Source organism: Pleurodeles waltl, chromosome 1_1, assembly GCF_031143425.1.
Source record: "Pleurodeles waltl isolate 20211129_DDA chromosome 1_1, aPleWal1.hap1.20221129, whole genome shotgun sequence".
NCBI lineage: Eukaryota > Metazoa > Chordata > Amphibia > Caudata > Salamandridae > Pleurodeles > Pleurodeles waltl.
Window position 1 is genome coordinate 390095092 of NC_090436.1, and position 15556 is coordinate 390110647.

The 15556-nt window shown below is 44.7% G+C and overlaps 1 protein-coding gene across 3 annotated transcripts in view; it reads left to right on the forward strand.

Annotated features, from left to right (window-relative positions):
• Positions 1–15556, forward strand: part of AP3B1 (adaptor related protein complex 3 subunit beta 1) — a 1440584-nt gene that overhangs the window by 93358 nt on the left and 1331670 nt on the right. Inside the window, exon 1 of one of the 3 annotated variants that reach the window (XM_069223395.1) lies at positions 13144–13162. The exons of 1 other annotated variant lie outside the window; for it this stretch is intronic. Coding sequence is in view for 1 of the 2 variants with exons in the window: in XM_069223382.1 (XP_069079483.1) it covers positions 13572–13729 (158 nt within the window). In the remaining variant the exon portion in view is untranslated. Of the gene's footprint in view, positions 1–13143; positions 13163–13465; positions 13730–15556 lie in introns of those variants that run through there. One more of the 3 variants, XM_069223382.1, reaches the window with a different exon arrangement.

Below are 15556 nucleotides of genomic sequence, written 5' to 3' on the forward strand. Positions count from 1 at the left end.
GATGCCTCTACTCTACTCTAGGGTGGGGAGCTCATCTGGGGAACCTGGAGATCAAAGGTCATTGGTCTCCAGTGGAACAGATGCTTCACATCTATCTGTTGGAATTGCGGGCGATACGTCTGGCTCTCAAGGCCTTCCTCCCTTCCCTTTGCGGTCGGTCTGTCCGGGTCCTGACGGACAACACTACTGCGATGTGGTATATAAACAAACAGGGAGGAGTGGGGTTGTACCTTCTCTGCAGAGAAGCTCTGCGGCTCTGGTCCTGGACACAGAACCATCGGATTTTCTTAGTGGCAAACCATTTGGCCGGGGTTTTGAACGTACCTGCTGACAGTCTGTCGGCTCATCTCGACAGATCACAAGTGGCGTCTTCATCCAGACCTGGTCCTTTACATCTTCCGGGTGTGGGGGTATCCAGAGATAGACCTGTTTGCCACTCGAGAGAACGCGCACTGCCCATCGTTCTGCAGCCTCCAGTATCCGGTGCAAGTAGCTCTGGGAGATGCGTTTCAGAGGTCCTGGTCCCGCCAGTTGCTTTACGCATTTACCCCCATACCCTTGATCCCTCGGATACTGAGGAAGATTCGCCAAGACCGGGCTCAAGTTATCTTGATAGCTCCGGATTGGCCAAGAAGGGTATGGTACTCAGATCTCCTCCGCTCCATCTCCCTTACAGGGCAGACCTCCTCTCGCAGGGGCAGGTTCTACACCCCCACCTCCAGAGCCTGCACCTTCATGCCTGGAGATTGAACGGGGCAATCTGAGTTCCTTTTCTCTCCCGCCAGAAGTGGTGGACATTATTTTATCGGCCAGGCGACACTCCACCAAATCTATCTATGCTAGCAGGTGGACTAAATTTGTGACTTGGTGTGGAGAGAAGCAAATTGATCCCTTACGTGCCCACTTATCGGACATTTTGTCATTCGCGCTATCCTTGGCGCAGTGGGGTTGTGCAGTCACGACTGTTAGTCGGCGCTGTCAGCCTTTCTGTGTCTACCTGATCAACCTTCCTTGTTTAAGTCCCCATTAGTTTTGAGATTCATTAAGGGTCTAACTAACAGGTTCCCTCCCACTCCATTTATTATGCCTCAGTGGGACTTAAACTTAGTACTGACATTTCTGGTGGGTTCACCGTTCGAACCAATGCATTCATGCCCCTTAAGGTTATTAGTTTTAAAAACTGTTTTTCTAGTTGCCATTACATCTGCTATGAGGGTGAGTGAGCTCCAGGCACTTGGCGTGAAGCCCCCGTACACTTCCTTCTTACCGAAGGTTGTTACACCCTTTCATGTAGGACAGTCCATTGCACTTTCCTCCTTCTATCCTCCGCCTCATCCGTCAAAGGAGGAGGAGAGACTACACCGACTAGATCCGAGAAGAGCATTGAGCTTCTTCGTCGACAGGACGAGAGAGTTCAGACTGGAAGATCAACTCTTCGTCGGTTATGTGGGGAAGAGGAAAGGCAAGGTGGTCCACAAGAGAACAATATCCAGGTGGGTCGTGCATTGCATCAAATTGTGTTATTCTTTGGCGAAGAAGGAACCTCCTGTTGGGATAAGAGCTCATTCCAACAGGGCTAAGTAGGCTTCTTCAGCCTTGGCTAGAGGTGTTCCTGTAGTTGACATCTGTAAGGCTGCAACTTGGATATCCCTCCACACTTTTGCTAAGCATTATTGTTTGGATTCTGAAGTCAGGAGGGATGGCCATTTTGCGCGGTCCGTGCTGCAGGATTTCTTGGTTTGACCGTTCAGGCACCCATTTCCGAGTGCGGTACTGCTTTGGGACTTTATTCATGATGTGAGGAATCCACAGGTTGTTGTATCCATCAGAAGAACAGGTTACTTACCTTCGGTAACGCCTTTTCTGGTGGATACACTAGCTACCTTTGGATTCCTCACGGTCCCACCCGCCACCCCGTTGCCTGGATGGTCTTAGCAAGTTTTCTTTGGTGTGTATCTGTATATTATTGATATGTATATACTGTTGCCATTGTTTATATATGTGATATATGAATGTATATATATATATGTGTGTGTGTGTGTGTGTGTGCGTATATATGTATATGTGTATATATATATATATATGTTCGGTGGCATGTGTAGCTGCAGATACACATGCTGTGCATTATCCTGCCATCTAGTGTTGGGCTCGGAGTGTTAAAAGTTGTTTTTCTTCGAAGAAGTCTTTTCGAGTTACAAGACCGAGGGACTCCTCCCTTTTCGGCTCCATTGCGCATGGGCGTCGACTCCATCTTAGATTGTTTTCTTTCCGCCATCGGGTTCGGACGTGTTCCTCTTCGCTCCGTATTTCGAATCGGGAAAGTTAGCTAAATATCGAAAATTCGACGGTATTGTTATCGCTCGGTACCGGGTTAGTGTTATCGTATCGGCACCGATCGCAGAGGCACTCCGGCGGCCCTTCGGGGCTTCCGCTCTTCAGCGGGGCCTGGTCGGCCCGAACGCATCCATCGACGAAGACTAATGGACCGGACTCCCTTCCGCTTCTGTCCGAAGTGCCACTCGTAGTATCCTTATACAGACCAACACCTGGTCTGTAATCTGTGTTTATCACCAGAACACAGGGAGGATACTTGTGAGGCCTGTCGGGCGTTTCGATCAAAAAAGACCCTTTGGGATCGACGAGCGAGAAGACTACAAATGGCGTCGACACCGAGAGAACAACTCGCCGCCGAGGAGGAGGAAAGAATTTCCATCCAGGGGACGGACTCTGACGATTCCGAAAGTGAGCGAACCACGACGATGCAGAAAACGGTGAGTAAAACTGCCCCGTCCAAAACTCACACAAAGATCGTTAAGGCCAAGGGGACGCCACCGCCAGCAGGCCATGGCTTACCCCATCGAAAAGAAGGTGACCAAACATCGGCACCGAAAAAGGCCAGAGATTTGCCGAAGATTTCCGACTCCGGTCGAGATTCCGGCACCGAACGATCTCGACACCGAGAGTTCGACTCACCCAAGGTGAGGAAAATAACGTTGGAACCGAAAAAGACTTTATCGGAAACATCGGTACCAAAAAAAGGGGCTTCGGAGCCGAAAAGAAGCTCTTACACAGAAGAGCAAGGACTTTCCAGCCAAATGCATGAAAAGCACAGATTTGAGCAGGAAATAAGAATGGTTGAGCCAGACCATACGCAAAGGAGGTTGCATATCCAGAAAGAGACTGGGAAAATACAAACTCTTCCTCCAAATAAAACAAAAAGAAAGCTGGCATTTCAAGAGTCAGAAATGCAGCCAAAGGCGAAGGTGGCCAGAGAAAAAACACCACCACCAAGTTTTTCTCCACAACCTTCCCCGCTACACTCACCACAGTTGTCTCCGGTGGGAACACCTCCTATGCATTCACCTACGCATACAGGGATGACGCAGGATGATCCTGATGCATGGGAATTGTATGATGCACCAGTATCAGACAACAGTCCGGACTGTTACCCAACAAAGCTGTCACCTCCAGAGGACAGTACTGCATATACGCAGGCACTATCGAGGGCAGCTACGTTCCATAATGTAGCAATGCACTCTGAGCCAATAGAGGATGATTTCCTATTCAACACCTTGGCATCCACCCACACTTCCTACCAGTTTCTGCCCATGCTCCCGGGCATGCTCAAACATGCAAAACAGGTATTCCAGGAGCCAGTCAAAGGAAGGGCTATCACGCCTAGGGTGGAGAAAAAATACAAGCCTCCCCCAACAGATCCTATGTTTATAACACAGCAACTTACACCAGACTCGGTGGTTGTAGGAGCAGCAAGAAAGAGGGCAAACTCTCGATCGTCAGGCGTCGCTCCACTGCCTGACAAAGAGAGTAGGAAGTTTGACGCAGCGGGCAAACGAGTGGCAGCACAGGCAGCCAATCAATGGCGGATCGCAAACTCACAAGCCCTACTTGCTCGCTATGACAGGGCACACTGGGACAAGATGCAACACTTGCCTAAAGAACACCAGAAACGTGCCCAGCTGGTTGTGGAAGACGGACAAGCAATTTCCAACAACCAAATAAGGTCCGCATTAGACTCGGCAGACACGGCAGCACAAACGGTCAACACTGCAGTAACCATTCGCAGGCATGCATGGTTACGAAGCTCTGGATTCAAGCCAGAAATCCAACAAGCAGTGTTAAACATGCCTTTTAACCAGGGACAATTGTTTGGGCCGGAAGTGGACACAGCAATTGAAAAATTAAAGAAGGACACGGACACGGCCAAAGCCATGGGCGCGCTCTACTCCCCTCAGGGCAGAGGCACATTTAGAAAGACACTATTTAGAGGGGGGTTTCAAATGCAAACACCAGAGCCTTCCACCTCGCAAACCAGACCCACCTATCAGGCACAATACCAGAGGGGAGGGTTTTGTGGCTCATATAGAGGTGGACAATTCCCAAGAGGAAGGGGAAAGTTCCCGACACCTAAAACAAGCCAAACCAAACAGTGACTTCAATGTCACAGAACCCCAACACTTAACACCAGTGGGGGGGGGGAGACTTACCACATAAGATCAAAACTAGAGACACATTACTACGGACGCATGGGTCCTAGCCATTATCCAACATGGGTTATTGCATAGAATTCACAAATTTCCCGCCAGATGTGCCCCCAAGGGCACACAATATGTCCAAACAACACTTAGACCTATTACAACTAGAGGTCCAAGCATTATTACAAAAACAAGCAATAGAGTTAGTGCCCAACCATCAGAAAGGAACAGGCGTCTACTCTCTATATTTCCTAATTCCAAAGAAGGACAAAACGTTAAGACCTATATTAGACCTCAGAACACTGAATCTCTTCATCAAGTTGGATCACTTCCACATGGTAACACTTCAAGACGTGGTTCCCTTACTAAAAAAGGAGGACTACATGTCAACGTTAGATCTCAAGGATGCCTACTTTCACATACCCATCCATCCTTCTCACAGAAAATACTTAAGGTTTGTAATACACGGCGTACACTATCAATTCAAAGTGTTACCGTTCGGGATAACAACAGCCCCAAGGGTATTCACAAAATGCCTTGCAGTAGTAGCCGCTCACATAAGGAGACAGCACATGCATGTATTCCCATACTTAGACGACTGGCTAATAAAAACCAGCACTCAACAACAGTGTCTACTTCACACGCAATACGTTATAGAAACTCTACACAAACTAGGGTTTTCTATAAATTACCAGAAATCACATCTGCAGCCATCCCAAATACAATAATACTTGGGAGCAACACTCAACACACAAAGAGCGATTGGCACTCCAAGTCCACAAAGGGTCCAAGCGTTCCAAAATTAAACATCAAGCATACAGCCAAATCAACACTACCCAGTAAGGTTTGTAATGAAACTTCTAGGCATGATGTCTTCATGCATAGCCATTGTCCCAAACGCGAGATTACACATGCGGCCCTTACAACAGTGCCTAGCAAAACAATGGACACAAGCACAGGGTCAACTCCAAGATCTAGTGTTGATAGACCGCCAGACACACTTCTCGCTTCAATGGTGGAACCCTATAAATTTAAACCAAGGGCGGCCATTCCATGACCCAGTGCCTCAAGATGTGATCACAACAGATGCTTCCATGATGGGGTGGGGAGCACACCTCAACAAGCACAGCATACAGGGACAATGGGACAATCGGACAATCAACAAAAACAACTCCACATAAAGCATTTAGAACTGTTGGCAGTGTTTCTAGCATTAAAAGCATTTCAACCACTAATAGCCCACAAACACATTCTTGTCAAAACCGACAACATGACAACAATGTATTATCTCAACAAACAAGGAGGGACACACTTGTCACAACTGTGTCTCTTAGCACAAAAAATGTGGCATTGGGCAATTCACAATCACATTCGCCTAATAGCACAATACATCCCAGGCATTCAGAACCAGTTGGCCGACAATCTCAGTCGAGATCACCAGCAAACACACAAATGGGAAATTCATCCCCAGATCCTACAGGATTACTTCCTACGCTGGGGAACACCAAAAATAGACCTATTCGCAACAAAAGAAAACGCAAAATGCCAAAACTTCGCGTCCAGGTACCCACACCCTCAATCCAAGGGCAATGCGTTATGGATCAGTTGGTCAGGGATATTTGCTTACGCTTTCCCCCCCTCTCCCACTCATTCCTTATCTGGTAAACAAACTAAGTCAAAACAGACTCAAACTAATACTCATAGCACCAACCTGGGCTCGCCAACCATGGTACACAACCCTGCTGGACCTATCAGTAGTACCTCACATCAAATTACCAAACAGGCCAGATCTGTTAACTCAACACAAACAACAAATCAGACACCCGAATCCAGCATCGCTCAATCTAGCAATCTGGCTTCTGAAGTCTTAGAATTTGGACACTTAGACCTTACACAAGAATGTATGGAGGTCATTAAACAAGCTAGAAAACCTACTACAAGACATTGTTACGCAAACAAATGGAAAAGATTTGTTTACTACTGCCACACTAATCAAATTCTACCACTACATGCCTCCACAAAGGACATTGTAAGCTACTTATTACACTTACAAAAGTCTAAGCTAGCATTCTCTTCAATTAAAATACATCTCACAGCAATATCTGCCTATCTTCAGATTACACATTCAACATCGCTTTTTAGAATCCCAGTCATCAAAGCATTTATGGAGGGACTAAAAAGAATCATACCCCCAAGAACACCACCAGTACCTTCGTGGAACCTTAATATTGTATTAACACGACTCATGGGACCACCATTCGAACCCATGCACTCTTGTGAAATGCAATACTTAACTTGGAAAGTAGCCTTTCTAATAGCTGTCACATCACTTAGAAGAGTAAGTGAGATACAAGCATTTACTATACAAGAACCCTTTATACAAATACATGAACATAAAGTGGTTCTCCGTACAAATCCCAAATTCCTACCAAAGGTCATATCGCCATTCCACCTAAACCAAACAGTGGAACTCCCATTCTTCTTTCCACAACCAGGCTCAGTAGCCGAAAGAGCCTTCCATACATTAGACATAAAAAGAGCACTAATGTATTACATTGACAGAACAAACCAATTTCGTAAAACAAAACAATTGTTCGTAGCCTTCCAAAAACCTCATGCAGGTAATCCTATATCCAAACAAGGCATTGCCAGATGGATAGTTAAATGTATTCAAACTTGCTATATTAAAGCAAAAAGAAATCTACCTATTACACCAAGAGCGCATTCCACTAGGAAAAAAGGTGCCACAATGGCTTTTCTGGGGAATACACCTATGACAGAAATTTGTAAGGCAGCCACCTGGTCTACGCCTCATACATTCACAAAGCATTACTGTGTAGATGTGTTAACAACACAACAAGCCACAGTAGGACAGGCTGTATTAAGAACATTATTTCAGACAACTTCAACTCCTACAGGGTAAGCCACCGCTTTTTGGGGAGATTACTGCTTATTAGTCTATGCACAGCATGTGTATCTGCAGCTACACATGCCACCGAACGGAAAATGTCACTTACCCAGTGTACATCTGTTCGTGGCATGAGACGCTGCAGATTCACATGCGCCCTCCCACCTCCCCGGGAGCCTGTAGCCGTTATTAGTTGAATGAAAATTGTAAATTTGTAAATAAATATTTTAATTCACATTATGTACATACATACCTACTCCATTGCATGGGCACATCTAGTATATTCACAACTCCTACCTCAACCTCTGCGGGGAAAACAATCTAAGATGGAGTCGACGCCCATGCGCAATGGAGCCGAAAAGGGAGGAGTCCCTCGGTCTTGTGACTCGAAAAGACTTCTTTGAAGAAAAACAACTTGTAACACTCCGAGCCCAGCACTAGATGGCAGGATAATGCACAGCATGTGAATCTGCAGCGTCTCATGCAATGAACAGATGTACACCAGGTAAGTGACATTTTCCATATATATATATATATATATATATATATATATATATATATATAGTTTTGTAGTTATGTATATGGTATTTTGGAGTTCTTTTCAATTATGTATTGTTGGTATTCACCGGTTTGCCTCAAAGGCACGTAAAAAATGGTGAAAACTGATGTCAGCACGCCGTGAGGACCTCTTATTGCCTGGATGACGTCAGAAGGCGTCGCGTGGGAGTCGGGCAATTGTGACGTCTTCGTCGACGTGCAGAGCTACAAGAAAATTTCCGTCAGATGCTGGCGCATGGGGGAAAATCCTTGATGTGAGGAATCCACAGGTAGCTAGTGTATCCACCAGAAAAAGCGTTACCGAAGGTAAGTAACTTGTTCATCAGGTTGCCAGACTCTTTGGTTACAATATATAGGGTAACTTTCCCTAAGTGATTATTCATATACGTCAGTCGCTTTAGAGGGGGCATGCTTCCTCTCCCACTCTTGTATAGGATAAATGTTGTAAGTGTGGAGAGTTTGCCGACATTGCTGTGCTTTATTTGCAGTGGTTCCCTCAGATTGCCAGTGTACAGTAATTGCCTATTTTTATTTCTACTTCAATAGTTTCCCTTTAGAGACAAAATACAAGAAACGGGTCAGTAGTTTGAGAGCAGTCGAACTATCGGGCCATCTGGCATGCCCAAATGTGGGAAACTTTCATTTTGCAGCTCAGTGTAACGTGATGTGTTAACGCATTGGATGCCCTACAGTGCAACACCGAAGAATATATGGATAGTTGCTTGAATAACATGGCCTCACTCATTTTTTTGGGCCCTTACTCGCTGCTTTTGAAGATCTGAGACCTTCTAGTGGGATATACAATTTAAATGCTGGTAGAAAGATTAGTGTAGATGGGCAGTCGTAGAGAGGGTGCCATTCTATGACCATATTCTCCATATGGCTGCTGTTTTCAAGCTTATATATAATTGGAAGCCAACATCATGGACCTCGGCGGATCTGACATTGATAGTTAATGGAGTGATGTAGCAGCCTTGTCCTTGCATATTTGTTTTTCCGTGGGCGATAGTAGGTGCGCCCATTAGACAGTTTGCACACTTGCAGGTATTGCTCTAGCTAGCTAAAGATAGCTCTTTTAAGTTGAAAAGTGTATATGAATTCCTTGTAGTGAAATGTGCTCTGTAGTCTAGTGATGGATATTGAAAGGTGGTGATGATGACTTTTAATGGGATCAGAGACGGCTCCTTGCATTAGGAATAGGACTATGAAAGAGAGCACTCTACAAAACTGTAGTGTATCCTATCACAGCTTTTAAGAATACTCGTGAACCCATCCCCAGATTTTGGGAATGGGTATAGTGTGGTCAGCTGTCTTGTTCCACATTTTGCGGTTGTACCACGGTGTTCAACTTTTTTTTAGAGATCTGTGTTATCTTACCTGAGTTGAGGACTGAAATTCAGATTTAGTTACATCCGTTAACGGGATTTTTCGTGGATGGCTTTTTTTTTTTTTTTTTTGCTAAACAGATACTGTCCAGGTGGGAAACTTGAAGCTATTATTTTATTTGTAGCCAGAATGACCCTTCTAATGATATTAAAAGAAGCATACTCGGTTAACTTCAGCATGTGAGGAGGGGCGGTAGTTATGCTTGTTCATTAGAGTGTAATGGATTATAAATAAGATATGAAATGGGCAATGCCAATTGGTTTTGGGAACCGTATTACCTGTTCATTTAGGCTGGATCAGTAATGTAGGTAAGCAGTAACTATTGAGTGTTTATAGGCATAACCGTTGAATGCGGTACTCCATGGGATGGTCTCACAGAGGGAGAGTGTTATTGGGCTACACATACATGTTGATTGAGACTGAGATTTTGATTTTTGTCTGGGCTTTTATTTGACTACATGTATAGCAACATTTGTTTTCATTTTTGATAGATGCATGTCTCTGTATTTTAATCTGAAATGCTATGGCTTATTTGAGCGTGGAAACGACTGATGTATATGTTGGTATTTAAATATTCTTAATAGCTTATACCACCTATATGAGACCTTAACCATACATGCTGCTAAGGTGACGTATTGACTGAGTTAGCATGGACCAGATTTAATTGCTGTGTAAAACAGCCCTTTTTCTCCTGAGAAGACCAAGGCTTTGTCCACTCCTGTCTGTAAACGGCATGCATGCCATTCTCCCTAGTTCTATATTTCTGAATGGTGTCCTACACACAGCATTGGAAGTGCGTTTAAAAAAACAGTAGGTGAATTGTGAGCCTCAGTACCATGGGGCGTGGTCGTTGGGGGCGTGTCGGATATGGATAGAAATTAACAAAATATCATGCAACAGTTAGGTTCGTCTTTCACCTTCATTGAATTACATTTAAAATATAGCAAACACACTTTAAATTAAAAATAAATGCATGTTAAACCGATTGGTGGGAAAAATCCTTTTTAGGTCGAGCATAGCAGCGCGCAAGTGCTGCTTTTGCGGCATGATGGTATGTATCTGGGCTTTTAACAAGCCCATCACTATCACTCGTTCAAGGACTTGCCCTTCAAAAATCCTTTATTTTCGTTGGTAAATGCTTTACGTTTGTCCCTCCTTTGGGCAGTTTAGTTACTGCCTTGGACATAGCCCCTGTTACATGGCTAATTGCCCTGTTGCTGATACATTTGACTGCGAGTGAACTTCTTTTTCCTTTTGTCTGCTGCTTCAAGCTGATGCCGTAGCCCTTTGAATCGCTTCTCTCATGTGAAACTATTACTTTTCATTTTCAATTTATGTGGCAAGAAAAGTCCGGTTAGGAGTTTACAACGCTAATAGCTCTAACTCGAGCAAATGTGAGACCCATTGCATTACAAATGCCTATTTACATTACGAAGCTGTTGGTTCATTTGATCACTGCCCATGTCAGTGTATGTAACCAGGAGTCTGGTGAAGGCCCTTCTCGCCCATCAGCCTCGGGGCTAGGACAGCTGCCTCAACCCTAGACCTGTTAAATTTAGCCTGTAAGGTCATTTCTGTTGGTGGGTGCCACAGGTGCCAACATTGCTCACCACCGCAGGAACTCAAACAAAGGGGCGAAAAGACGCACATGCAAATTAAGTGGCGCTCTTCAAATGAGCCAGTTGGAGACATGGCCCTGCACGTCAAAAAGGCGTATGAGGCCTCTGCTGTACCCCTGCGGTGGTCACAGCGTTGAATCCTGGTTGGCTCAGTGGGGAATAGTGACGTGTAATACTAGGTCTCTGTCTGCACCTGAAAAGACTGAATATGGAAGTCATTATTTTTAAAAGATAGGCTGCCACAAATTAATCCCCAAAAGGTAGTGTTTAAGCTAGAACAGGTGCTGGTAAAATACATTTTCGTAACACACCCTCAGGCTGTACCCTGCGCAGACCTCTTTTTTTAATAAGCCTCATTAGAGGAACACACTCCAGAATTCAGTTGGAGACTTCTCAAGGTCTGCATTAACTGTTCAGTGACAGTTATTTTGTAACAAAAAGTAAGGGCACTGTTCTCTTAAAGTTAATACCACTTAAGAACGTCTTTCCCAATAAACCCTGCATACTTTCGCCTCTACCGAAATAGTGTTATCGACTGATGAAGAGACTTGACCACATCATTGCTGTCATTGTGTCTGCCCTGGCTGCCCCTCCAAGCCTGCCTTATATTGAAAACCTGCTGCATCACCTACAAAGTAGCAAGAAATCAGTCTGAAAAACTAACCACTGTGGGCATCTAGCATAGCACAGTGAATCAAGACCTAGCTAGGTAAGGCTGGACCCAAGAAGTGCAGCGAAAGAGGCCTCGAGAACACAAGACTGTTTGGCATCAATAGAGGATATTGGACAACAGCTGTCCATACAAAAGGTCTGAATACATTATCTTACAATTTAGAAAGGAGCTAACGGCCACATATCCCCTGGCCAGTAGCCTGGGAAGAAGATTTTCTCACACTCCCCTTATTATTGTACATAATCTAAAAGTGTCCCCTGCTCTCTCCATATACAGTACCGCACTACAAGTGCCCCAGACCTGGTGAGTCCCCTGGTTGACCTATTAATAGAGTGAACACCTTCCTGTAAGTTGTTACGACGCAGATCGTGCTCTAGGATTTCTGTGTAATAGTTTAATATATTCTGACTGAAATTAATGGTATGTAGATGGCAAGTTCTGGACTAGATGCAGTGTCCGTAGTGACCTGGAGTGAAGTGGTCGCCCTACCCTGCAGCCCCAGGGCTCTACAGTGAAGCTTTAAATTATGAATTACTAGGGTAAATCGGTCATTCCTCATTCTTGTCAGCAGTTTCCCACAGATTTTTCACTTTTTTTGAACAGCCGGAATCCTAGTGGAGTGGGGTGGTGGGTTGGGTGGAACCAGAAAAGTCTGCTATGTTTTTACGGATACTTTTTATTTTCATCGCAAATCTCGTGACACTTATAATGAGGCCCCCAGCGTCCGTGCCCCCTTTGTGCAGTGCTCATTGTATCCCAGCTGAATGCCACTATATTATATACCCCTGGCGGTGCTAGAGCTCAACTACAGCGAAATCTAAAAATAACTTCTTTGCACAGTCAGAAGTAGGTTGCAAAAATTGCGTTCAAACCTGCAAAAAAAATGTTGTTACCAACAAAAAGCATGTTAAATGCACATACTACCTTAGGAGGGGTCTGTTTCTCGTTCACTTATAGAACAACTCTTCCGAAAATGCCATGTTGACTCAGAAGCTGGTGTCTTTTTTTTTCCAGCGGAATCGGTTTTGAAGATCGTTGATTTGCAGGATGTGGTAATGTGTTTCAACTTCTTGCTGAATTGTTTACTGCATTCTTCCGGCATGATTTTATTTTTGCCGACAATAACCCTATTCTGTTTTATTTTTTGGCGAACTACCGTAGCCATGCCCTTAAGCATGTGACACAGTGACTTGACTGGCACTCTAGTAGGTAAAAGAGCAGTCTCAGCTGCTTTTCCGTCTAGTGTTCGACCCCACCCTTTTGTCACATGTTTGGTTAGTAAAATGGGGCTGTCTCGGGCACAGTTGGAACATTTCAGTCAGAAGAGCGCAGTGCATGTTAAGTGAGGCCTGCGGGAGGTCACGTGTTTCTCTTTACGATGTTTGTAGTAAAGTGCAAGTGCCCGTATGAACTCGAGCGCTACTTTGCCATTCTGGTTTCCCAAGTCTGCAGTCGGTTGTGTTGAATGGAGCTGGCCTCACTGCCTTCCGCAGTTCAGTCAGAGCTTTTTGGCGCCACAATGAGGGTACGTCTGAGTCTGGCATAAATTAATAGCGCTGGTTACTCTCCTACTGTACTTCCCGTTTCGACCACATTGGGAGGACTATTTCTGCAATCACCCTTCCTGAGTCGGGCCGTCTCCAACTTCACTTACACGGGTTCCGACAATTTATTTTGCTTAGCCAATGTTCCTGAAGTGACATTGTTTATTTGCTATGCCCGAGGGAAAGGCGTGACCAGAAATGGGTTGGACAGACAGAGACCATTTTATCAAACTAGAGCGACTAAGACTTCTTTTTGGAAGGAAGTGACCTTTGAAAACCTTAATGTTGGTTTTCTCATAACTATGAGAAGTCGAGGGTTGGTCGTGCAGCTACATTCCTCGGCTTTGTTACTCCTCGAAGGAGGAAACGCTTCTCGTGTAGCTTGAAGAAATGGAGCCGCAGTTGTCACTTTTAGGTAAAAAATCGCACCCTGTGGAGTCTGTTCTGGATGTGGCTAACAGCCTCCAGTTATCACTGAGCCCAGAACCAACCGCGGAGGAGCAGAGGCTCAGAACTTCCGAAGTACCCTCTGAGCAGAACCTATCTGGGTAGGTATGAAACGTGCTCCGGCACGTGTGGGTGCCATACAGTGTTGCTTTAAATGCAACTTGTGTTTTAGCAGCAGTCCTATAAGTGAGTGGGCTTTTTTTAATTTTTTAATTTTAGCTGCTGTCGACCGAAAAATGCAGCCTTCTTCCTTCGTGCCCATTATTTATCACACGTTTAATCACTGTACCTACAGTGAAATTTAAGGACACCTGATGATCGTAGACAAGTATGATTTATGATAGATAGTTCAGATGCTGTCGCAGTTCTTCCAATTTATTGACCCTTCTACAATCTAAGCCGTAACGGAGTGGCAGTCTTGATTTAGCAGAATGTGCGTTGTGGATCCCTACGTTTTATGTAAATTTGTGCATCGATCTTTAGAAACTATTGTTCGATGGCACAATGTATCTGTGATTATACGAAGTGTTATTTGGTGCTAAAACAAAGTCCTTGTGCGCGAAGGAAATGAGGTTGCTTGATCATATTTGAGATTTTATGTTGAAAAAACGTTAGTTTCTGCTCATTGGAGTAAACTATCACCACCCAGTCTTCGATTTATTTATGTGCTTATAAAGCAATGCCTTGCCAAAGGCTTTAAGAGTGCTGTAGAAAAGAGATGAAACAAACAAATACACAACTAAACAATATCACAATAAAATAAGCAAACGTAACGAATTGGAGAAAACCAGAGTTCAACTGTGTTATGAAGGAAAAATGCTTAAACAGGTTGCAGACACAATCTGAGCCTTTTAACACGGGTGTTCTGGGGTTTACTTTAATATTGAGTCCAAAACTGATCACATAGTAAACCCCATACACCCATTTGCCTGGGGGGGGGGGGAGTTTAGACTTTGAGTTGAGTGACTAAAAAAAAATCATTGTCCATCCCGTGCTTCTTCATAAGAAAAAAAAAGTACTGTACTTCTGTTACATGATGCAGTAATATACACAAATTCATAGAGCAGTGTCATGCTATACAATAAGTACAATTTTGTCTTCACTGATGGAGTGAATGCTTCTTAAATTGGTCGTGTAAGAGCAGATCCAAGCATGTGCTACTGTAGGGAATAAGAAAGATAGCCTCTGAGTTCCTTGTTCACTCCTTTCAGAAAAGATGATAGCTACGTGGAGCATAACATGTCCCAAACTAGTTTTTATATGCGATATCATATCTAGTCTTTGCACTGTACCTTATTTGGGCCCTCTTTAGTCTTCAGCTAAGCAGCTGAGGGTGCTGCTATTGGGGAGGGGTTGTGATTGTGCCCTGTTGAAGTGGTATGCCCTCTCCACAACTCGTCCAGGATGATCTCACTGTCCCTTGGCCTGGCCAGTACTCAACCACCGGCGAGCTCATTTTAGCTGAAAGAGGGCAAATAGACATGTCCAGTGGAGGAGGTTAAGGGTGATCTCCGCTGAATCTGGTTCTGGTCAGGTAAGTCTCTGCTGGGGGTGGGGGGGCGGGGGAGAGATGTTTCTGGGTCCAAGGTCGACAAACCCACGATCCAAACAACAAGAAGTGGCCACCTCCATTTGTCATAGGGGACCAAACCAAGGTCAAAGTCACACACAGTTACTGGTGTTTTCAGCATCAAGCTTCTCATAGAGCTTTGATTCTCTCTTTGGTGACTGTCCACTATGTTGCAGTACTCCCAGTGCCGATCCATCACAGTGCACTAACCCTGTCTTGCAGGGACGACACAGGATGTAATTGCAGTCCTATGAAGCTCTTAGTTGTATTAGGTGTCATGGTTTCTTGGACTCGTTCCAGTGGCTCAAGGCCTCGCTTACATAGCCTGGCAGTGCACGCCTCTCCCTTAGGCTGCAGC